The 26,553-nt window shown below is 33.7% G+C and overlaps 1 protein-coding gene across 1 annotated transcript in view; it reads right to left on the reverse strand.

Moving 5' to 3' along the window:
- The window catches only part of LOC124540799 (homeobox protein six1a-like), a 43,526-nt gene that overhangs the window by 4,708 nt on the left and 12,265 nt on the right, over positions 1–26,553 (reverse strand). The window contains exons 2-6 of the mRNA XM_047118517.1: positions 24,318–24,947; positions 12,284–12,494; positions 11,583–11,710; positions 10,753–10,857; positions 6,559–6,617 (exon numbers count right to left, since the gene is read on the reverse strand). Of these exons, the coding sequence (XP_046974473.1) occupies positions 6,559–6,617; positions 10,753–10,857; positions 11,583–11,710; positions 12,284–12,494; positions 24,318–24,422 (608 nt within the window). The 5' untranslated portion in view covers positions 24,423–24,947. The remainder of the gene's footprint in view (positions 1–6,558; positions 6,618–10,752; positions 10,858–11,582; positions 11,711–12,283; positions 12,495–24,317; positions 24,948–26,553) is intronic.

Below are 26,553 nucleotides of genomic sequence, written 5' to 3' on the forward strand. Positions count from 1 at the left end.
TCTTTTTCGATATAAAAATACAGTCATGTTAGCTAATATGTGTATGTATGTGATATATTGTGCCTGCAACGAATGCTAACTCTTTTTTTATCACTATTAACGCTCCATCTCCTTTGGAAACTAAGATGCCTCTAGTTAGTTTAGTTTTAGTTGTAACAGATCACCTTTTACACCGGGACACAATTATACTAAATATGTATTACAATTTAGAATATATTATGAAAGAATGTATCTAACTAGTGTATCTAACTATTGCATAGGCGGGCTATAACAACAAAAATATCTAAAGTTAACTTTTACAAACGAATAAACATTATAATGTTTAAAAACAAAAAGGAGTTTTCAGAACCATGGAGGTCGAATACTTCTTTTTTTTTAAATCCCAAAGTCGGCAATGAGTCCATTGAAGCACACATTTCCACTTCATCGAGCACAAAGATTTAGAAATTAGATGTTCGCCCGAGACACAATGATGGCGCCTCGTTTTAGACATTTAATACTCTGAACTACCTGTTTGTACACGGTAGAATGATTTTAAGAGGATAATACGATTCTATTGTACAATATTTCGTTTTAAATTCTGAATTACTTGAAACTAATATTGTATTATTATAGGTGAAACTATCAATTGGAAATTGTTATATGTTGAATTTGTTAACATATCTGACGCGGTAAGGGGCCTTTAATTTACTATGTAAGAAGATCTAGGTCGATTGTCTTATGTTCTCTTTCAAGGGAGTAGGAAGGGGTTTCGATAGCTCTTACGTGAGATCGAAAAAATGCGAAAAGTTAAAATTATTTGAAAAAAAAGCGGGAAACCGCTCGAAAGCATACCTTTAGATGCTTTGAAATTACAAATAAACATTTCAAAAAATTGTTTTTAGAAATGTACATTAAAATAAACCAAACGTTTATTATTTTTTCTTATCATAGTGGGGAAGGGGGTCAAAAACTAGTGAAAATATTCTTACATATTAAATATATGGCCCCTAACGTTTTTTTTCTCACTGTTATGTGTTCTACATTTGATCTAATATGTCATCAATATCAAAATATACTATATTCAAATAGGCGTCTCTAAGCACTTTTAAATTGTCATTCAACAATTATATTAAGTGAAACTACCATCGGTTCGAAAAGTAGATTCTACCGAGAAATGAGTATGTACATTTTATTCTTAATGATTTATGGGTGCTTTTTATGGAAATTTGATATACCTATGTTCAAAATTTTATTTAGTATCATGATAGTACAAGAAACATATTTAATAGAGAATAAGGTTTTTTTTTTTTTATAAAGACATATTTTACCGAATGTTTACCATTGCGTACATTTTCCTGAAAGAATATCCGTCACTCTGAGATTTATAAAGAAATCTTCAATAAATAATTATGAACAAATACTAAATACACATTTTTGTAGTCGGTTAGACCATGCAAATTGTCGAGTCGAGTTCGGCCCTGTTCGCTTTTAGAGCGCAGATGTGGCGGTATCATATTACATACACCCGTCTCGCTCGCACGTATTGTGCTGTCCCGTTCACACCGATCGCAAACACTCCAACTGTTTATATACGGACGGGAAATAATACAGGAGAAATGTTTTACCGACTTTTAAGGAAATATATTATGAGTTTGTCTGTTTAGTATTTATAATGATTTCTTTTCAAGTTAATGTCCCATAGCTGGGTTTAGGATTAGAGCTTATATCATCACGCAACTTATCATGTGTCATTTAATCAGATTCAATTAGTTATAAACACATGGGAACTTAGTGCCTGTCTGAGTTAAAAACAATTCGTTTTGCATACGAGTGGTCGAATTGTCTACGAGGCGTAATTAAAATCCCTACAAATCTTAATGAGTTGCCAAAAGTTTAAGGAATCATTATTCGTAACTAAAAAAACGATCGGTTATTGATCTCGGCGGTGAAGGAAAACATGGTGAGGAAACCTGCATGTGTCTAATTTCAACGAAATTCTGCCACATGTGCAATAAACCGCATTGGAACAGCGTGGTGGAATATGTTCCAAACCCTCTCCTTAATGGAAGAGGAGGCCTTATCTCAGCAGTGGGAAATGTATAGGCTATTACTTTACTTTACTTTACTGATCTACATTTACGAACCGTAAAACATAGAGCATCAATATTTATTGTCGTGAAAAGTATTAAAAACCGTACAAGAAATACTGTATAAATATAAATTAGACGGACATATTCCAGGATATGTAATTGTTAGCCTAATTTACGTAGCTCGGTACCTATTCACAGGGTCGGATAATATTGGGCAGTGTAGATGTTGTATATTGAGAAATAAGACTGAAAAGTAAAGCTCTTTTCAAATTTCTTTCCTGTTTAATAGTAAAAATATATCTTCATAATATAGTAAAAAAAATCGTTGCAAATAAAATTGCGTGTGGAACCCAAAATATTTGAGGTTAGAAAAGGGTAAAGTTCCCCAAGATGTTGTTGCTTGGGGTCTAGACGGTTGATCCGGTTTCGTTGACTATTGAAATTGGTCACCATTTTATACCCAACTAGGAGGTATTTGAGGGTTATATGCCTTTGCAATGTTAATAAGAAGATCTATCTTTCTATGCTGCTATTATAAATGTGAAAGTAACTTTGTCTGTCTGTCTGTCTTTCTGTTGCACTTTCATGACCAATCTATTAAACCAATTTTTTTTTAATAAATATGAGACAACATCACATACATTACTTTGATCCCAATGTAAGTAGCTAAAGCACTTGTGTTATGGAAATCAGAAGTAACGATACCACAAACACCCAGACCCAAGACAACATAGAAAACTAGTGATAATCTACATTGACTCGGCCAGGAATCGAACCCGAGACCTCGGAGTGGCGTAACTATGAAAACTAGTGTACACACCACTCGACCACGGAGGTCGTCTAAACTTGCATAAAATTTGGTGGAAGACCAAGGACATACCTACTACTTTTCAAAATCAAAGCTGGTGATGAGAATTTATTGACAGAATAACCCAATATTTTTTATCAGTTTAACCCGGAATTTGAATCAAGTATCTTGAGATCTGCATCCCAATAGACCAACCAGGGAATCGACCCAACATTGTACATGTCTCATAGAATACTTTATGTTAAAACGCCAATTTCGAACTAATAACTCCATATAAAACATGAATACAATTAAAATGTAGTGTTAGTTGATAATTTTGGTATATAATCTTCTAAAAGAGGTTCTCTGTTGCTGAAATACCAATTGGCGTTTCCTTCTACGTTGAATAATATTCGTGTACATTAATATGTCATTGAGAGTGTTTTTTTCATTGCGAGCTCGCTTTCTTGGTGGTAGGGCTTTGTGCAAGCCCGTCTGGTTAGGTAGCACCTACTCATCAGTTATTCTATCGCCAAATACTCAGGATTGTTGTGTTCCGGTTTGAAGGGTGATTGAGCCAGTGTAACTACAGGCACAAGGGACATAACATCTTAGTTCCCAAGGTTGGTGGCACATTGACGATGTAAGGAATAGTTAATATTTCTTACAGCGTCATTGTCTATGGGTGATGGTGAGGGTAAGGCTAGTGGGTAAACCCGGCGTACTTGGGCGCACTCGGCGTCCAGGGCTCCGGGGAGTCCCACATCCCCCCCCCCCCACTTTCCATCACGTGGGGGAAGCGCGTAATGCGTTTTTCCAGCGAGAGAAAAAAAATCCGCTTGGTAGGTTATTCATACCCGGGAATCCCCACTAGGAAGTGGAGGCCCGCGTCTGCGCGCTGACCGTCAGGATGTCACGGTAGCATGCGAAAGTGTGGCGCCAAGTGAGGAGATGGAGAGGGTACCGTTGGCTTTGTAGTAGGTATTCCAGTGTACGTGCAGTTTCAAGAAATGATAGGCAATTCATCATAATTATATTCTACCGGCCACAGTAATACTTGGTACTGTTGTTGATGCGTTTTAAAGGTTAAGTGGGATAGTATAATAGTATGGTACAAGTATGCTACCGTTTCAATTGACCATCAATAAGAAATGAAATGTAAAAGCATTAGATGACCCAAACGGTCTACGTATTTACGAAAAAAAACGTGAATATCGACACATGTACTACAGATTAAAAATTAACATTATATAATAACATATTCATTTCAGAGCATTGAACAACTTAACCTATTTCAGCTCAGTCGGTTAAAAACGAAACCATTATAAAAATAAGCATTATATTTTAATTCATTTGCAATATAGAAAATAAACTTTATTGTGTTTAAATAGAGACTATTATCGCTTAATATTTTAAATTTAATATAATTATTTCAAAATGTTCTCTATGTCGGTGATGATAAAGTCGATTTTAGTTTGTATTTGATTACTTGTTGTAACAGTATCGTGTTACAAAGTCTAGCTGGTGGGTGAGTGATTCCCTATGTATAGCTTAATACTGCAGCTTTATGTTTAATATATGTTTATTGATATATTATTATGATGCCTTGGTCTAGTGTCTGTCTTATTTAGCCTCCATAGAGGATGTTCTAGAATCAAATCCAGGTTTGTCAGCCAAATTGTGAAGTTAGTACTCTTGGGTACCAAAAACGAAAAGCTACTTGGTTTTAATTTTTATTTTTTTTATTTTATGGAATAGGTTGGCGGACGATCATATGGGCCACCTGATGGTAAGTGGTCACCATCACCCATAGACAATGAAGCTGTAAGAAATGTTAACTATTCCTTACATCGTCAATGTGCCACCAACCTTGGGAACTAAGATGTTATGACCCTTGTGCCTGTAGTTACACTGGCTCACTCACCCTTCAAACCGGAACACAACAATACTGAGTACTGTTATTTGGCGGTAGAATAACTGATGAGTGGGTGGTACCTACCCAGGCGGGCTTGCACTAAGCCCTACCACCAAGTAAATTAAAGGTATTGATAGATCACGATCTAATATTATGATCTAGTGATCTTATCAAAACAAATCCCGGCTAGGTGGCAAAATTCTGAAGGTAGTATTGGGTACCATAACCAAAAGCTATTGGTAACGCGTTTGAACTCTTTCCGTTCATCATAACAAATCATTGTAATTCTGTCGGATTATAATCGTCAATATATTGCACCTGTGTGCCTAAACTATAATATGTCCAGCATTGTCGACTAGTATTCCCTGTTACTTCTTATGTTCCTTATTACATTTATGAGTTGCTTTACATTTCATAAAACCTTTTAAATTGATCATATATTGTAAAGGCAATTTAAATATGAGACAACATCACATACATTACTCTGATCCCAATGTAAGTAGCTGAAGCACTTGTGTTATGGAAGATCAGAAGTAACTACGGTACCAGAAACACCCAGACCCAAGACAACATAGAAAACTAATGGTAATCTACATCGACTCGGCCGGGAATTGAACCCGGGACCTCAGAGTGGCGTACCCATGAAAACCGGTGTACGACCACAGAGGTTGTCAAATGTTTGTGTAAGTACCAAATATTTTCTTAGAACTGACATAACCAAATTAAAATAAGCTATAAAACCTAGAAGCTTATATTTCTTCCTGCCGCCCTAGAGTGTCTGATGGTGAGTTGTACAACAAACAGATATAATACCTCGAATGATAAGAAGTATTCATAATTCCTTACAAGGCCAATGTGACGTCATCGTTGTGAGTTTATCATCGTTTGATGTTATGTCAATACACCTTCAAACCGGAACAAAGCAATACAAAGTATAGCTATTTGAATACCTAATTAGTAGTATCCAGCCCAATTTGCACGAAGCCTTAGCATCAAGTGGATTAAGATAATTTTTTTATTGAACAACACTATTTCACTCAACTACTTAAAGAACTAATGACACTATTGTTAATTTTCAAAATGTATGTTTTTCGCAATCCATTATGAATAATACCTAATAATAGTTTTCGACCAATGATATCGCGTCAATTCAAGTTTGAAGTGTTCTATTGGTGTTTATTCTTGATTGGAATAGATTATATGTAACTAAGAGCTATAGATTAAAAATATATTTTAATAATTAGAAGTATTATGGGTTGTCTCATAACCCAATGTGAGCAAAAAATCCCGGGCGCGTCATGTTTGGGTCTCCAATATTGGTGAAGTCTGAGATCATCAAAACCTTTGATTATTCATATATAATTATCTAACAGTGAAAGTACTGTCAAATTAGTCCATTCGGGGATTAGCCGGAACAAACAAATAGACAATAAATGTCATTTTAGTATATGTATGTACCATGTATATACGCATTAAGTAAATAGCTGTTGTTTTAATATTACAATTAATTAATTAATTTGTCTTTATAATTCATCTCGTGCTCAGCGGTGAAGGAAAACATCGCGAGGAAACCTGCATGTGACAAATTTCATAGAAATTCTGCCACATGTGTATTCCACCAACCCGCATTGGAACAGCGTGGTAGAATATGTTCCAAAACCTTCTCCTCAAAGGGAGAGGAGGCCTTTAGCCCAGCAGTGGGAATTTACAGGCTGTTGATGTTGATTTAATATTACAAACAGACACTGTAACTTTATGATATATGTATATAGATAAAAACTCACCTGTCTTTGTGTTCAGCTTGTCTATCCCTTTGTCGTCTATTTTTGAACCAATTTGACACCTGAAATAATAAATATAGCAATTAATCTATCTTACAAATTATAACGTTTCGATGTATTTAGTTCTTAATCGAAGATTGTCGTTTCAAAATGGTATTTATTAGATGTTTATTAAATTAAACTTTAATTTTAAGTGTAATTTGTATTTTTTGCTATCTTTACTTTTAGTCTCACGCACAAGACATTTTGTAAGAATGTGTGGCACTCATAATAATGTATGCCGATATTAAAACTGGAAGGGCGCTTTCGTGAATGAATAGATCTGTAACTAACTTATTTAATGAATGTTTATAAGCGTACATTACATTATTTATATTATATTATTGTATAACAAAATCTTAGTGACGTGGTCAACGAAGATACGTCACCTTTCAGACGTTGTAAAAAGTATATCAAAATCGTTAAAAAAATACAGATGAATTTAAATGATGAATGAATGAATGAATGAACTTCCTCCTTTTTGAAGTTAAAAAGATAGAGGTTCTTGGGTTGTCACGTGTCATGGTGGTAACATTGTGACTTTCAGTTGCATTCTTGATGATAATTGAAACTTGGTGAATCAGTGTCCGTTGATATCTATTTCATATGTTTATTGAATGCTCGATTATAATATATATTTACTATGTATCATTACATAGTCTAAAACAAAGTCGCTTACCGCTGACTCCCTGTGTAGGCTTTGCTTTATCAATAAAATTACTCAACGGATTTTGACGCGATTTTTTTTAATAGATATCGAGTAATTAGAGAGGAAGGTTTTTGCATAGACAATATAGTAAAGAAACACTGATAATTTTAAAAGGTGAAGTTTTGTCTTACACAAACAAATTCTATAATATATTTAGTATCAGTGCAATAAGTCGTGTTATGCGAAATTTGACCATCATCAACGACATTGGAGCATCGTGGTGGAATAGAGCGTGGTGGTAAGAGGATTGCCATATGGGCCAGCTGATGTTAAGTGGAGAGCACGGCCTAATAACATTTACACTATAAGATATATTAATCATTCCTTACATCGTGAATGCACCAGTATTAATATTATATGTCATTATGCGTGTAATTCACAACTGGTTCAGCTGAATCACAACAGGCTATTTGACAATGCGAAAAATAAATTGTGAATTATTCTACATTATGAGTTTAAAAATGGTTATTTCCTAACGAAAGTTAAAAATAATACTCAAATTATTCAAAAGTCGATAAATAAAAATGGATTTTTTCAAACGTTTGTCACGTGACACAAAACGGTCCTGATTGGCCGAGCTTATGATGAAGTCACTTTCTTGTAAACTTTGCTTTTCTACTATATGTACCACAGATTAAAGTACAGGAAAGTGACATCACCGACCCCATTGCAGCGCCATATTGTCCAAGTAGCGTTTTTGCGCGCTATATAAATATGGAATTTTTAAAATGATATTTTACGGCAAATATGTACTAGAAATAAAGAACACAACTTTTACTGGGTTCCCTAACTTCTACTAAATAATATAAAAATGGATTTTAAAAACCAGTCAAATAGCCTATAATACCAGTCAAACACAATAATGTGCCATAAATAGGTGCGACCCAAAGGGGCATATAGCGAAATTAATTTATAGTAAATATTTAGGGTACCTAATACATGGTCATTTATTTCCACGCGAGCGAAACCGAGGGTAGAAAACTATTTATTCATGGATTTAATAAAGGCTTGTGTATTTTCAAGCTCTTGGGCAATGTTTTCGTCGACATATAAATACAGTTGAAAAACGGTATCAGACATTTCGGTGAGCGTTTTCATCATAAATATTCTCAATTTCAACAAACGTTGAATAAACTTGACTGTAACACAATCTATTGGGTTTTGAGGAAGCGGTAGATAGGTGTCGGGTTACTCGTCTCACCGCAAACACGATGTGGAAAAAAAATTCTCAATATAACTAACTGTTGATCATGACTTTTCACGTCCTAAACTTCGGGGAGTAGGATTATTACTTCAGAAGACCAAATTTCATATTTGTAATGATCTAGAATTTAATATATATTATGTAGATGATAAAAAAGCTTAGAATTAATACCTGTTCACTTCCAGGCAGAATATATTAATTTAAATAATTGTATTAACCAACATGACTTTGTATTTTTTAAATGTTGAAAAAGAGTAACTACTGAGTTTCTTACGGGTTCTTCTCGGTAGAATCTACTTTCCGAACCGGTGGTAGTTTCACTTAATTATTAAAAGACGATTCAAAAATGCTTGTAAAAGCCGACTTGAATAAAGTATGTTTTGATTTGATTTCATTTGATAAAATCAGGTATAGAAGAGACTTTTTTTGTTAAGACCCGCTGAGTTTCTTTCGCCGGTTCTTCTCAGGTCAGGGTGTTCCTTTTTCCGAACCGGTGGTAGTGTTTATTTGACAATCAATAAGTAAGTGTAATGCTTCTATATTGAATAAAGGAATTTGAGTTTGAGTTTGTTATTGAATTTTGGAAAGTTGGATTTGAAAAATGTTACTTAGTCCATATTTAATACTTTACTTATACTAGATTAGCAACCCGACTGGCTTCGCATAGCAACAACGCTCATCATACTAATATTATAAATGCGAAAGTAAATCTGACTGTCTGTCTCGTTTCACGACAAAATTACTGGATCAATTTAAATGAAAGTTGCTACACAAATAGTTTAGAACCTGAGAAAGGACATAATTATTTTTCTTTCTTGGAAACAAAAGATCTTTTTGTATACAAATCATCAACGTAATATTGTTAGTTAATTTGTAAATACATTCATTATCTACGCGAGCAAAGCTGCGTGTAACATCTAGTACTAATTATACTACAGAGCGTCTTCACGTTAAACTTTCAGTTTTTTTCATAACCATACTGATCTGTATTCAATGCACATTGTATGTAATGTTTAATGTTTAAAATTGCTTCGTAAATAAGCCATTTTTATTCGTCGAAAGCAAATTCTCGAATCACTAAATTGCGTACTTTTAAGGATTCAAACCATTAAGTAGTTTTAAACATCTAAGCATACATTGGGACAGAGAGACAACAGGAACAGACTTTTTCATACTATGTTGTGAAGATGCAGCGTGTGTCAGAAAAGATTTTTCTTGATAATGTCCACGATGGCCCAGTGGTTAGAACGCGTGAATCTTAACCGATGATCGAGGGTTCAAACCTAGACAAGCACCGCTGAATATTAATGTGCTTTATGTTTATAATTAATCTCGTGTTCAGCGGTGAAGAAAAACATCGTGAAAAACCTGCATCCGTCTAATTTAAAAGAAATTCTGCCACATTTGTATTCCACCAACCCGCATTGGAAAAGCGTGGTGGAATATGTTCCAAACCTTCTCCTCAAGGGGAGAGGAGGCCTTAGCCCAGCTGTTGTTATTATACAAGTAGCTGCGTCGAGTTTCACGTGTTTTATATCGTAGTCTAATCAAGGAATACATAGTATTGTTGTTTGAATGAGTGTGCCAGTGTAACTACAGGCACAAGAGACACGAAATCCTCGTTCCCAAGGTTGGTGACGCATTGACGATGTATTTAATTGGTAATATTTCATAAAATACTAAAATGTCTATAGGTAGTAGTGACCGCAAACATCACATTAATACATCATCGATTCGATTTCGATAATTGGATAATTTATTAGTAGATTTTATTGAGGCGTGTATGTCTAATCCATAGTAGACTAAATTGTTCGGAAAAACCACTTTAGCTGGTATCTGAATTAATTAGTGATTTACTTCAGTGTTACGTAACTATCCGCGTTACAATGAAGAAAATGCAGATACTACTAATAAGCCATAAAGTTATTACGTTTTCTGAAAATATCCAATTTTGTGCACATTTAAGAACCAGAAAAATATATTAAATCAACAAAATGGTTTTCAAGTTATGGCGTTACCAAGCAATACAAGAAGTTATTATATATATAAGTTATACATAGATTTATGTTTAATGAATTAAATCGGAGCAAAACCTATTTCATATACAGATTTTATTTTATTGAACTTAGTATAAAAAAACTCAACACATAATAACAAATAGATATTTTGATTTCCTGAGACAAATATGGCATGAAATCCACAATATGGCTTAATCGAGGGATATTTGTATGGTAAGGCAGCCTACCTGCACAGTGGTGAGGCCGGTGGTCTCCGCCAGCTCGCGCTTCTCCCGCGGCGACGGGTACGGGTTGTGGAGGTACCAGTCGCGGAGGACCGTGCGGGATTTTTCCTGTTATGGAGGAAAATGTCTAAATAATACCTACTACTACAGAACTTTTCTAAATCTATGAAAATGTCTCAATAATACCACTACACAACTTTTCTGAAGCTATGAATGAGGTAGCAAGAGATAATTTGAGGAAATCATTTCTTAACCGATTAGAGTCGAAATGAACACACTTAGTTTCCATCGATCATTTTTATTCATTCATGAACGTCCGAGGTCCCAAAATTGGTAATTAAAATGCGTCATTGTCTATGGGCGATGATGATCATTACTATCGCGTGACATATATGCACGTCCTGCACAAATTTTATATAAATAAGAGATTATATTATGCTTAAAGACTTTTACCAGTGTTCATACACCTTATTAAACCTGGCAATGAATAACAATATCACAACTTATGTATTCATTACAGAACTTGACCATGTAGTCTTTATTGTTCATACACAATTTCTATCTAATAACTAGGTAACCTAAGATTAAAAGTGATGTTCCTGTGAAATCAAGTACAGATGCAAGTAGCTTTAACTTCAAAAATATTAGTTATCAAGCCTATCTGTCCGTATTAACCCAGGGTTTGCAAGATAACATCCTGATTTCCACGCGCCTCCTAGCCGATATTGGTCAAGTATAAAAACATTGGTGATAAGGTCGCTTACAAATGTTATTTGGGGCGAGAATTGCACCCGGACGCCCAAGTCTGTCTGAATATATTTTAAATACCTTACCTTAAAACAATAACTAGTTTCTTCACCATCCCAAATTGTCCTGGGTAAGGGGAACTTGCGTCGAACTCTATACTTCCCGACGGCGCCCAGCGGCCGACCTCTTAGTCTTTCAGCTTCCAAATAATGTGCTGATAGGAGAAAATTATTATGCTGTACATATCACAATATAACGTAGCATCCCTCCATAATATATGGTATTAAAATGGTAGATTTCAATGGTCATTAGAAAGACATAAAATCCAAGATTTCGTGGTCACCGTAGTGATAGTCGAGATGCAATATTAAATTAAATGTTGGAATCTACTATATCAAGAACAACCGGGAAAAGCTCAGTATTTGTTTCTCTTTGAAACTACTTTAAAACTGATATAAACGCGAAATACATTGCACACAAAAATGGGAAATACATTGAAAAAAATCATTATTGAATCAATCTTGAATCAACGAAGAATCATTCATCATTGAAGATCATTTTTTGGCAGCACATTGAAATCGTTACGTCGAGTTTACGCAAACTCAAATCAATTGGAGGTTTGGGACAAACGGAAGCCTATTCCAAGTCGCCTTTCATTAAGCATGTAAATATGGCGCTCTTCGTAAATGCCGCCCGGATTGTCTCACCTTGGACCTGGATCTAGGGTTGCTATAGAAAAAATGTATACTAAGTTTGTGAAAATACAAGCAAAATAGTACTAATTTACCTTTCATCCAAAGTTCTTGAAGATTGGAATGGTTGTGGGCGCTGAAATTGTGCGATTCCAACAATCTATATAACTCCTTAAAATTTCCTCTGTGGAAGGCGACCATGGCCTTCGCTTTGAGCACAGACTCGTGGGCATGGAGGCGTTCACACGCTGGGAGAGACCAGAGGAACCTGCCTAGCCTCTCTATGTTGCCAGCTTGTTGGAGCACCTGTGGAATTATCATTAATGAGTAAACCACTTCATTCTAATTTTAGACACGGTTTATAGTTTTTAATGTTATCCAAATTACTTAAAAACTACTTTCAGCGATTTTACGATTCGCTTGGTGGTAGGGGTTTGTGCAATCTATCTTGGTAGGTACCAACTGCTACGCACCACACAACACATCGTCATGCTGTCCGAAAATTTGATTACTGGAGTTCATTTATGTCTCTTTCTAACTGGCTTAATACAAAAAACAATTCGGCGTTTTGTGTAGGTAAGTTTCTCGGTAGCCTAACCGATTGTGACTGATGTTGATATTTTTCTTTAGTCAATGGTATAAAAATATTACCCCTAAGAGAAGTATAGGGGAAAAAATTAGTGTATTTATCTTTTATCTTGACTTTTGCATCGACATTTTTAACTATTGTGAAGTTGATGTTATTTATTTTTTTGCCTACAATGTAAAGAGTTTTTAAAAAGAATGTTATAAGTATTCCAATGTTTTTAAAGGGTTTCCTTTAAAAAACTCCTTAACATGTAAGAAAAGTTATTTTAAATATATTTATATATTGATAGTTGATTCAAAGTGTCATTGAGTCATTTTGTTATCGCTTTAAAATTTACTTTTTTTAAGAAAATCTTAGTAACAGTACATAGAACAATAGTTACAACTGTATACAGCCTAAAATTTGTCTAAAGAATTTAAGTAGATGCCTCATCTTATATTTTGATAAGTTTTTGTGATGATGCTGCTTCAATATTGACATACGTGTGGTATATTTTCGTCCAACACCTGATTCCCCACGATGTTTCCTTTTACCGCCGAGTATGTGATAAATTTTAAACTCTGCTTGTTAGGTTTTTATACCTATTATAATGATGATTGAGATTCACATTTTTTCATGTTATAGGACGAGCATAAGGGCCACCTGGTGGTAAGTGGTCATCGTCACCCACAGACAATGACGCTGTAAGAAATATTAACTATTCCTTACATCGTCAATGCACCACCAACCTTGGAAACCAAAATGATATGTCCCTTGTGCCTGTACACACTGGCTCACTCACCCTTCAAACCGGAATACAACAATACTGCGTACTGATGTTTAGCGGTAGAATATCTGATGAGTGGGTGGTACCTACCCAGCCAAAGAACAAAGCCCTACCACTAAATAATTGTAGTTATAATTTAAGTTTTTCGTGTTTATATAATTAGGATTTTTTGTAATATAAAAATATTTTTTGTATAATAAAAAATATTTTCATCACAACCGATACTTACTTATACAACAACAACAACAACATACAACAACAGCCTGTAAATTCCCACTGCTGGGCTAAAGGCCTCCTCTCCCTTTGAGGAGAAGGTTTGGAACATATTCCACCACGCTGTTCTAATGCGGGTTGGTGGAATACACATGTGGCAGAATTTCTATGAAATTTGTCACATGCAGGTTTCCTCACAATGTTTTCCTTCACCGCTGAGCACGAGATGAATTATAAAGACAAATTACTTACTTATAAAATTAATCAATTTAAATTTAAAAACGTACTAAATTATCTAAACTATTTAAATAATGTTTCATTAAAATTTTCTAAGTAACAAAAGATTTTATTATTTGCACCGTCAAACGTCTGCAGAAAACATTATTTATTTAGGTTCAGCAAAAAACCGGATATCTCTTGAAGCATGTGCAAAACTATTTGTTTGTATAGCGAATGTGGGACCACCCCGGGGCTTGGATTAAATGTTTTTAAAGTTATTATTTCACTAACGAAACTTCCTAACTCGTGTTTACTCTTGATCTTAGATTTTAAGACATGTGGTATCCAGTTGAAAAGGTCTGAATCATACTGTAATATCGTATGTTCATCAGCAGTAATTAGCGCTTCAAACACAAGCTGTCAGGTAGGCTGTGAAAATCTGCCTCTTCATATTGCTTTTCTTGCAATGTTACCAACTTCTAAAGAATATATTGATGATCATATATAAATAATTTCATATAATAGTAATTGTAGAGCATAATTTGATCTTAATTTTTGCAGTTTGCCTAATAATTAGATGAATGTAAGGTACCGTTCGTTATAATATTGGTTTAGTAAAACACTGTGAGTGAACTTGTTTATGATGAAAGTCAGTGTTTAAAAGACATAGATAATGAGTTTCGTAAGTTCCTAAGGTTAGTAGTGAATTGACGATGAGATATATATATATATATATATATATATATAGAGGATGGTGAATATATCTTTCAGTATTGTCAGTGGTGACTCGGCATCCGATGGCTCATTTGCTAGTTTGTCTATATATTTTCAATTAAAACATAATACATGGCTTTTTGTTAATATCTGAAATTTACATTAATTTATTTTATAAATTTAAAAGTAACTCTGTCTGCCTGTCTATCTGTCGCTCTTTCTCGACCAAACCGCTTAACCAAATTTGATGAAATTTTGTATGAAGCAAACTTTAACTCCAAGAAACTCCATTGCCTACTTTTTTGCCTAGCACATGATAACCAAAACCCTATAACGCGAGCAAAGCCGCGAGCGACAACTAGTATTTTATATTTTTATATACAACTTATATGAGCCGTGTTTATTAATCGACGATTGTGGATTCAAACCCAGACAAACACTTAATTTTCTCTCTCGGCGGTGAAAGAAAATATTATAAGAACAAAAAAATAATTTTCTAATTTCAATGCAATTTTGTGGAATGTGGTGGAATATACTCTTTACGTTCTCCTTAATAACGCTGAGAAGGACTTAACAGTGTGAAATCTACAGGATCTATTATCTTTATAAATGAATGTTATTTTTTCTACTTTATGGTAACGTATTGACACGCATGAAGAACGCGCCAATCCTTTTCATAAGTTATGATTTTCATAAATCTAAAAATTATTGTAATTTTTATCTCATTCATAAGTTGTTTGCGATTAAATAATGAAATACAACTGGCCAGAAGCGATCGTTTCATTTTCAATTTATAAGTACATATATTACCAAATAAGATTAAAGATTGTTTTTTCATTAGCAAGAAGTCAACGTAAAAAATCTTTTGTTCAAAACGATTAAGACATTTCCAGAATAGTAAATGAAATAGAATCTCTAACATAACTCTAATCCTGTGTAAAAAAAATCGATTATTTCGTGTGTTACAGTGTCAAAATATCTGGTAAAAATTATATTTATGAACAAACATATCATATCATCAGCGGTTTAGGTTTAGGAGCTGAAGCCTGGTGAGGTCAGCTCCTATCCAGAGCCCAAAGACCAGAGGGGTGTGGGTTATTAGGAGAGTCTCCCAACACACATAGTAAACAGCACCTCCAAAATTACAAATATCTTTAATTCATTAATTAACAATGATCGCGCAAAATCAAAATCTAGCCTTAGCTCTGACCACGATGCTCATTATCAATTATTACCATCCATATATTGTGTAGGCCTAAAGATTTCCCCAGGGCAATAAATTGCACGAATATCTCTTCAGATTTAGGTGTATTGGGAACTCAATACGTTTAATAAACTTTGCCAAAATGTATATTTCATTTGTTATCGTCCTTATTGTAAATATAGAACGTATTTAGAGGTTACAGATGGATCCAATGCCGTGTGACGCTATATCTTTGGACGATTATATTGGAATGTCAAAAAACCTTGCAATAATCTCAGAAATAACCATCCTTAAAATTTATAGAAAATAATTGAATTTGTTACTGAAACATAGAGGAATATACAATTACGATAAATTTTCCCCTGTAGACTTCATAAGGTTTTTATCCCGAGATGTTTTAACCAATGAGATATAAACATTATAATATGAATGCCTCTGCTGTAGGGTAGAAGTGGCATGAAAGAGACAGTTTTTAAACGGATCACAAAGTATACTTTTAATGAAGAAAAAGAGGAAATTCTACTTGGTGTTGGGGCTCCTTTTTAACTCATAAAACATTCTTCCGACAAACAGCCGTACTAAGTATAATTGCGTTCCAATTTGAAGGGTGATTGAGCCATTGTATCAACAGACATCGCAGACATTATATTTCCCAGGGTTGGTGGCGCATTGATGATATCTGGGCGTGATTAATTACCATCACGTGACATTTGCAAATCTGCTTATATAAGTATATGACATAATTATATACATGTATAAATAATGCACTGCGCTTCGGTAGTTTTATACAACACGGCCCACTTAATCCTATATACATTTAATTATATATCTATGCAAAATGGAAAAAAATTGAGTAGTTCCGATGCGGTTAGATGGAATGCACATGGGGCAGAATTTCAAAGAAATTAGACACATGCAGGTTTCCTCACGATGTTTTCCTTCACCGCCGAGCACGAGATGAATTATAAACACAAATTAAGTACATATATGTATAGTGGTACTTGCCTCGAACCCGAAATCATCGATTAAGATGCAAGCGTTATAACCAATGGGCCATCTCTGCTCTTCATTCTTCTTAAAATGAAAAAGGTCATATTATTCTACATAAAAACGGTTTATTAATACGTAATTCATTTTAAGTCCCCATATTGGCCGTGTAAAGGATAGGTAATAGATGCCTATAGTGCTTATCTCAATGGTTAGAGGTTTTACATTATTTGGGCTATTTATTTCGGCCTATGTTATTCAACTAAGAAATTACATTTTAAAGCAATCGTACCCTATATATAGGTTGCTATCAAAGAATTTCTAGAACTGCTCGTTCTTTCCGAGATATCTCCCACGTTCGGCCAAACAAAATATTCTATTCTTAGAAAGCTGACTGAACATTTTACAACCAAACTGTAACTATACAGCCGATTGCGAGTGTTTACTATGAAGACATACAGCACTGACATTTGGTGAAATAAAGAAATATATAACTTCTCTTGCGAACTATAAAAAATCGTTTCTATTTCTGAGTTTCTTGCCGGTTCTTCTCCATAGAATCTACTTTCCGAACCGGTGGTAGCTTCACTTAATTGTTATATGACGATTCAAAAGTGCTTGAAAAAGCCCACTTGAATAAAGTATATTTTGATTTTTGATTTTGATTTTGTTCAGTCATACAAATGAAAACTATTTCGTGGTTAGTTGTGTGGCAGCAAGATAGATTAAAAGTTATTGACTTTTTGTGACGAGAAATTCTTAGCCTACAGTTCAGAGTCTGAAAGTATGAAGCAAAGCCAATTTTTGCGCATGAGTTTGCACTATTTATTTTGTGTAGTTAGCTTATCTGTCAAGATTAGTCGCCGTAGCACAAATCAGTCAGGTCTATATCCCAGTGAAAATTTTCAATTAAACCATACGATGGAATTCCGATCTATGTTTATATGAATAGATCATAAATAAATATAATTTACAAATAATATTACAGTTAAGAATAAAACTGTACAACTGTGCTTAAAAGCTTTAGGTATAGAGTATGCACATTTTGCAAGTATAATATAAATACTGTTTATAATTCGGCGATGAAGGAAAACATCTTGAAGAAACCTGCATGTACCTAATTTAAATTAATTTCTGCCACATGCGTATGCACTAACTTGCATTGAAGCAGCGTAATGGAATAAGCTCTAAAACCCATCAGTGGGACGTTAAGAAGCCGTTACTATAAAAATAAATATTGGTATCCCTATTGTAATAAATATTTAAACTTTACCTTATATTATTACGAAAAAGACTTATATTTTATCTGCATCTCAATCATATGAAAACAACTAAACGAAAAGTATGACACTATGAAAATTCCACACGGAATCGTTCATAGAGATGGTTATAGACAATTTTTTTTTTTAATTTTGGAATCCAATATAAAAAAGGGTAAAATCCCCACCAAACGTTACGTTACCCTTGTTAAGTATTAAGCTCGTTAACATATTAATATACACTATTACTGACAGGTTGCGAAACAGCGGGGTTTCTATTGTATGTATCCCTCGTATAACTTTTAATGTATGGTTTCAAACCCCATCACTTACGGTCGTCATTAATTCACCTTAACAAGATATACTTTTAGATTGTACAATGAACATCATATCTTGTTAGTTTTTTTAATCGAAGGATGGATGGTATATTAATAGGATAACTGTAATATTTCCGTATTTAAATAAATGTTATAATTCTTCATATGTAAATGTCGGAGACTGGTAAGCGGAACGTCAAATCCTAATCGATTTGGGCGTATTCGGACACGATGGTGGACAGCACTGAAGTGGTTGACTGCTTGTTACCACATAGCAACTAACTAGCTACAAACTAAATTGTTTATATAACATATGAGACAAACAAAAAAAAACCCCGCTGAGTTTCTTTCGCCGGTTCTTCTCAGCTCAGGGTATTTTCTTTTCCGAACCGGTGGTAGTGTTTCAATTGACCATCAATAAGAAAGTGTAATACTTCTATATTGAATAAAGTTATTTGAATTGAGTTGCTAACGGTTGCCAAGGGTTGTTTATATAGGAAAAGCAGATAATTCATAAACGTCCGACTTCGCTGCGTTTCGAAAAGTATACGCTGGAAGAAGATCGCCCACATTCTCCAACGTTCCCTTCATTATATATATAACGCCTATTTCCTTATCGTATTTTATTATAAAAATAATTTATGTTATTAATTCAACTAAATGAAAAACTTTTTTAAATAACTTTTCTGTACCTATATATGTAAAACATTTTATGGGTTTCAATGAATATCTTACTAAAAGTTGCTGTTTGCTTTTCATATTTAATTAAATAAGGTCGTTCATGGGTATTCCCACTGTGCCAGCTTTTATTCAAATAGTTGTTACTTAGATTTCAGGATCCGGGCTGCTGCTGAGAATATCCCAACAGAAAAATGCCATAATATTTTATTTACCCGAACCGTTGCTTGATACCTCAAGACCTTCGTTTCCACGGCTTTATCGTTCCAAAGAATTATCGTTTACACAGAATTTACTGTAATTTATCCTCTATTTGGCAGCTTTTGTGATATTAAGTTGTTCGTAGGAGGCACCTGAAGTAACGGCGAATTAGTGGCAAGGGCTGTGCGTTATACTACTGGACAGTATTTGGACATCGCAACGTGTCTTTATATATAATTCTAAATCAGCTTTATGCCAGTCAGTCACAATCAATCCAGCTGTTCCAGAGATTAGCCAGAACAAACAGTCAGACAACACTTATAATTCTAATTCAGCTATATGCCAGTGAGTCAAAATCAATCCAGCTGTTCTAGAAATTAGCCAGAACAAACAGTCAGACAGATAGACAAAAGTTGTAAGAAATGTTATTTTCGTAAATAGGTACATATGTTGTGTATATGTATGTACCGTGTATACATATATGTATATGTCGTCGACACATCAATTTTATTCTATGTATTTATGTGCGAAAGTATCTCTGTATGTTTGTTGTTCTCTAACATTCTTTAATGTCTTGTTAGTTTTAATAATTATAACATATATTAACTTGACTGTTTATATTTAAGACGTATCTGTGTTCTAATTGAAGCAACATTACAATTGTCATTTCAAGATTACAATGTAAATTTACTATTGCAACATTTTATTAGTAAGACAAGTTACTTGGTGGCTCTGTGCAAAACCTTTGCCGATGCCTGGGTAAGAACTCTACTCACTCATATTCTTCTGTTATTCTAAGGTAACAATACCTATTATTGTAGTTCTGGTTTGTAAGAAATGTTATTACTTAGTTCCTGAGGTTGATAGCGCATTGGCCGTGGATATGGTTATAATTGATTGGTGGGTGCCAAAGTCTTCGCCAAAGTTCGGTGGATCGGTGGTCATCAGATGGGTTATTTTCCTGTCCACTGACATATTTCATAATATAAAGAAAAAAGACTCTTATTCAACCTTCATCATCATATTCCACATTTATCTAATATTGAACTTTCTTCTTGTTCTGTCTTATTTCTAATAATATTGAAAGAAAAAAATCCTGGACCGGAAATATTTTGAAGTTGTCTTATATTTAAATAGTAATAATTGTTAAATTGAAACAAAGCCACGACTCATGGCTTGTGTAACACAATGAGAACGCAACAACCCCTAAATCTCATTATTTCCACCATCCCTGTTGTTTAGGGGGCACGAAATTACTGGTAACTGATACCATCCATTAGAGGGATCGGCTCAATGAAATTTACATCCAAATATAGAATGTTATTATTTAATATGTATATTATGGACTTATATTTTGTAGCTAAGTTCTATTTATTCATATAATATCGCTTGCGGAAATAGATATATCTATATTAATATTATCAAGAGGTTACATGAGTTTGTTTATATTTACGGGATAATCCTCGGAAATAATGATACATTAGTACAGAGTGCTTGGATATAGTAATATTTATATCATATCATTTTATTAATTAATTGCGCTCGTGTGAAGATGGAACTAGTCGCTAGTATAGAAATAATATATTACAATCTTTTCACCATGATATAGATGATAAACTATTTGATGAAGTTTAATGTTTATGAGGGAAAATCATGATTAAAATTTCGCATGACATATAAAGTAACAGCCATTATATGTCCCACTGCTAGGGTTAAGGTCTTCTTTTTGACCTTATTATATCTAGCTATGCCAATAAATATTAAGTGGATAAATAATGTTAAATGCTCAACTAACAAATTAAATCGAGATCATAATCTTTCTGAATCGCGCTAATGTTTGATTCGGCGAATTATTATCGGTCTTGACTTTATAGATTCTTTTTGTTTACAACAATTACCACGTGCTAATTGTTTATCGTAATATATAAATGTTTATTTCACAGTTTTATATAATACTAAATATGTATTAGCGATCAGCTTCGCACGGCCTTCGCAAGGGTGCTACACTGATACTAAATATACCATAGAATATGTTTATTTACGACATCACATTAGAAACTTCTAAAATTATCAGTGTTTCTTTACTATATTGTCCATGTATTACATACAAAAACCTTCCCCTCGGATCGCTCTATATATTAAAAAAACACACATCATAATCCGTTGCGTAATTTCAAAGATCTAAGCATACATAGGGACAGACAGCGGTAAGCGACTTTGTTTTATACTACGTAATGATTACTGAAAATGTATACAACTAACGTACGATTAATTAAAATTGTCGTAGCTTTTGATACGCTTTAAAATGCCTTTAAGGCATAGCGTCCTTCTAAGCACCTACTGTAATATATCGGTGATCAAGATCGTGAAGATGTTATCGTTTCGGAATGTGGATTTAATCGACAGTAGCTTGAATTAGAATTTAGGAATAAATTATTCATTACGTATTAGTGGATTTCGTATTGACATAATTTAGTCTGATTTATCATTAAACTAAAGTATTTTAAATGCCATTAAAATTAAAATGCCAGTGTGAGATAAAATCGTCAAATTTATCAACAATAATTCAAATAGATTTGAAGTTAAAAGAAAGATTCGTATTGTAGTGAAACTTCTTCGTGCGTATTTTGGGGTGCAGCTTAATTTTGAAAATTCATTTTCTTTTTACGAAACAACATCAAAATATGATTTGTTTAGATACATTTACGAATATATTTGAAAAGTAATTATGATTCTATATGATATAGAGCTATCTGTCTGAGATATAGAATCTGCCCAAAATTACCCATCGAATATTATATAACTACACGAGTAAATAAAAGATAAACCGAATTGGATATGAAGCAAAATTGAACTTCAAGATAGAATAAAGTCTATTTTTTTGCCTGATACATAACCATCACCCTAAAACGCGAGCAAATCCGTGGGAGACTAGTAGTGACTATTAACTCTATGCTTTTTAATTTTTTGGCAAACATGAATAATACATAACTACATATACCTATATTTGTAAATTATTTTATAACAAACTATTTATTCATTGCAATCAAAAAAATCAAAATCAAAATAAACTTTATTCAAGTGAGCTTTTACAAGCACTTTTGAATCGTCATTTAACAATTAAGTGAAGCTACCACCGGTTCGGAGAGTGGATTCTACCAAGAAGAACCGGAAAGAAACTTAGTAGTTACTCTTTTTCAATATTTAAAGAAATACAGTCATGTTAGTTAATACAATTATTTCAATTAATATCAAAGTCAAAGTCAAAAACATTTATTCAAAATAGAAGTGTTTACACTTTCTTATTGATTGTCGAAAATCTGACCTGAGAAGAACCGGCGAAAGAAACTCAGCGGGAATTTTTTTTTTTTTAAATGTCTAATTATAATTTACAACAATAAACATATTCTTGTTATTTGAAACTGCCTGGAGGCGATCATCTCATTCAAAAAATTTCAAAAAAAAATACATAATAAGTTTCGGTACTCATCTTTCCTGTTTTCTATTTCCCTTGATATTTTCATATAAAACAAGTAACTCCAGGTTCGTGTCGAGGAGAAACCGCCCGTAACCTTGGTGACTCCGTATCATGTTACAGAGGCGTGTCTAGGTAGATATTAGCTTTGTTAAAATCTTTCATTATACCGTTAACTGGCAACACTGTCTGGCTTTAGTTGTATTTATTACTACCCGCCCCGGCTTCGCAGTTCAATACTGATACTAAACATACTGCAGAAAATCATAGCTTTGTGTAATTAGACAACAGATTAGAAACTTCTACAATTATCATTTTCTTTACTATATTGTTCATGTAATATATATAAAATCCTATGTCTCGAATCATCGATTACCTATCTGTTAAAATAAAACCGCTTCAAAATCCTTTACGTAATTTCAAAGATCTAAGCATACATAGGGGCAGACGGCGGTAAGCGATTTTGTTTTATACTATGTAATGATAATGATACATAATTGTCATTCAACCTGACTACGTATGGATAAATGACGTCATAAGAGTGTCGGTATACGAGATCTTACGCCTAGGATAAGAGAAACACCTAATAGACATTTCACACCAAGAAATTGATCAAAAATGTGGCCATGACGATCGGAGAGATTGAATGAGCAAGAACACCATCATTACATCTATCACTTAGCTTTACTAAGGAGTGTAAACACTGCAAATAGGCTGTTATTATAAGATAGCTAGCACTAGCAACCCGTCCCGACTTCGCACGGGTGCAAATCTGATACTAAATATTCTACACAATTTGTTAATTTACGACATCACATTGCAAACTTCGAAAATTATCAGAGTTTCTTACTATATTGTTCATGTATATAAATACACAAACCTTCTCCTCGAATCACACTATCTATTAAAAAAAACCGCATCAAAATCCGTGGCGTAGTTTTAAATATTTAAGCGTACAAAGGGACATAGGGACAGAAAAAGCGACTTTGTTTTATACTATGTAAAGATACTGCGACAAAGAGGTGATGTTTAACGCGTGTAAAATCACGGAGTATATAGTGGTTGCTAGTTAATTTGCAATTTAATCTTATGTATTAAACTATTAATAGCGTAAATGTGAGATGTGCAGAAAAATAAAGAGGATTATTAATTAAAAAATTAGTAAATATTTCATATTAGACAGCGGAAAAAAGTTACTGAACGATTAGGGTACTACGGCTCTATTGAAAAATTGGTGACACATTTGATGTATAGGGAATGATTTATAATTCTTACCAAACCAATATTAATGAACAGTAACCACTTACCGTAAGGTGGCCCATTTGTAAGTCTGCCTACTAATGACACTATAAAAGCCACGAACCTCAGTGTAAAGATTTTATACAAAACATTTTGTACTTAGTATAATAAAGGTACTAATTGAAAATGACCCTTCTAAATAAAAGGTACAATAATACTATAATTGTCAGCTTAAACTCATATTATAACAAAGAAAAACTTCTCTCACCTCGCATACGCACGCGACCTGCTCCTGTGTGAAACCGAAACTCGGCAGGGGGGCGTCTCTAGGGGGGGTGGCCTCCCGCTGGCCCCACTCTGGGCCCCCCAACATGTCCAAATGCTCGTCTCCAGCCACTTTGACACCAGTACAATAATCCACACACGAAATTTTCGCACCGAATTTGGCGCCTACTTCACATAAAACAACTGACTGACAATCACAAATTGGCGCGCTTTAATTCTCACAGATAACGAAACAACACGTTCAGTTGTTCTTTTTTTAAATGCTTGGGTTCTTTTTACGTAAACTAAATAAACTGAAGGCAGCAGTCCCAAAAATGTTTAAACAAAAGATCACCTTAAACGATTACTTATTTGTAAAAGGAACGAAGTTTGTTTTTAAAAGGTTGTTTTTGAGGTACACTCTGCTTGTGTACTTTTTTAATATTTGTTCACTTTTAAGCAATGATCACTATTAAACACCCAGTCTCTATCTGGTTAAGGTTTGTTTAGAGTATTTAATTTATATTTGGTTGGAGTTTATCGCTTTTGTTTTATTTTTATTTTATTATGATTTAATCCCTCTTCGTTTTTCTCTTCTTTCTCATTTTAATCTTCAAACGGTTTTGACGTTCATCTGAAAAAAAAATAGAATAAAAAATTATAAGTATGTTTTTTTTTTAATTTAAATACCAATTGATTGATAAGTACATGTGTCAAAACATACTACTCCCAAAAAAATTGTTTTATAATCTTTAAATTATTTTAATGTTATTTCATTAAAAAATATAATAATAAATACACCAATATGTATGTAAATCTGATGATAAATACAAAGAATACTGAAAGTTAGTATGTCCGTATGTTAATATTTAATAAAATTGTATTTATTACCATAATTCAAAATCTTTGATTTTTTATGATTCTCAGAAGTAATTTTAATGCGTTACGAAGTCAGTAAATCGGGTTGTTAAAAATATTATAAGTTTAGTGCTACATTATTTTTAACGACATCAATTTAGTTCAACAATGTTCGTGTTTCAAAAATATTTTACTAATAATTTTAGAGAAATAAATTTTGTTTTCTTTTAATAAAGATTTAAGTTTTATGTGAATAGCTTTATGTTACTTGTTGGTAGGGCTTTGTGCTAGCCCTACTAGGTAGGTACCACCCACTCATCAGTTATTCTACCGCCAAATAATAGTTCTCAGTATTGTTGAGTTCCGGTTTGAAGGGTGAGTGAACCAGTGTAACTACAGGCACAAAGGACATCAAATCTTAGATCCCAAGGATGGTGACACATTGACGATGTAAGGATAGTTAATATTTCTTACAGCGTCATTGTCTATGGGTGATGGTGACCACTTACCATCAGGTGGCCCATATGGTCGTCCGCCAACTTATACCATAAAAAAGAATAGTTTAACAACTACACATAAAACTTTTCGATTAATTTACAATATAAGTTTACTAGCGACCCGCCCCGCCTTCGCACGGGTGCAATACTGATACTAAATATACTCCAGAGTTTGTTTATTTACGACATCACATTAGAAGCTTCTAAAATTATCAGTGTTTCATCACTATATTGTCATGTATCACTCTATCTATTAAAAAAACTGCACTAAAATCCGTTGCGTAATTCTAAAGATCTAAACATACATACAGACAGACAGCGACTTTGTTTTATACTATGTTATGATTGATTTAGGACGAATGGAGTTTGTTATGAAGTATATTAATATGTTACGCCAACATAGTGAAGCAGAGACATACTTTGTATAAGCACTGAGCAGTAAGTTTTCGTATACTTTTGATAATCATATCATGCGTAGAGCTGAAACATCGTAAGGATACCTACACGTGTCCCGCACCTGTTAATCTTACGTTTATCTTGCCTATATAAAAGAAGTTAATATAAGATGTGCGGAATATATTTTTCCACCAGGATAGAATTTGAATATTAAGTTACATTTAGATACTACATGTTGATAAATAATATAATCAATTGTTTTGTAGAAGTTTATTAAATCTGTTTAATACATAAGGCGAAGGGTTACATGAGGCTTAAGCAATTTTGTTATCATTCTGAGAGGTAATGATTTGAGATCAATCCATACTAATATTATAAATGCGAAAGTAACTTTGTCTGTCTGTCTGGCTTTCACGCCAAAACTACTTAACCGATTTAAATGAAATTTGGTACACAAATAGTTAAGAGCCTGAGAAAGGGCATAAGCTA

This window comes from Vanessa cardui, chromosome 26 (genome assembly GCF_905220365.1).
Source record: "Vanessa cardui chromosome 26, ilVanCard2.1, whole genome shotgun sequence".
In the NCBI taxonomy this organism is placed as follows: Eukaryota; Metazoa; Arthropoda; class Insecta; order Lepidoptera; family Nymphalidae; genus Vanessa; species Vanessa cardui.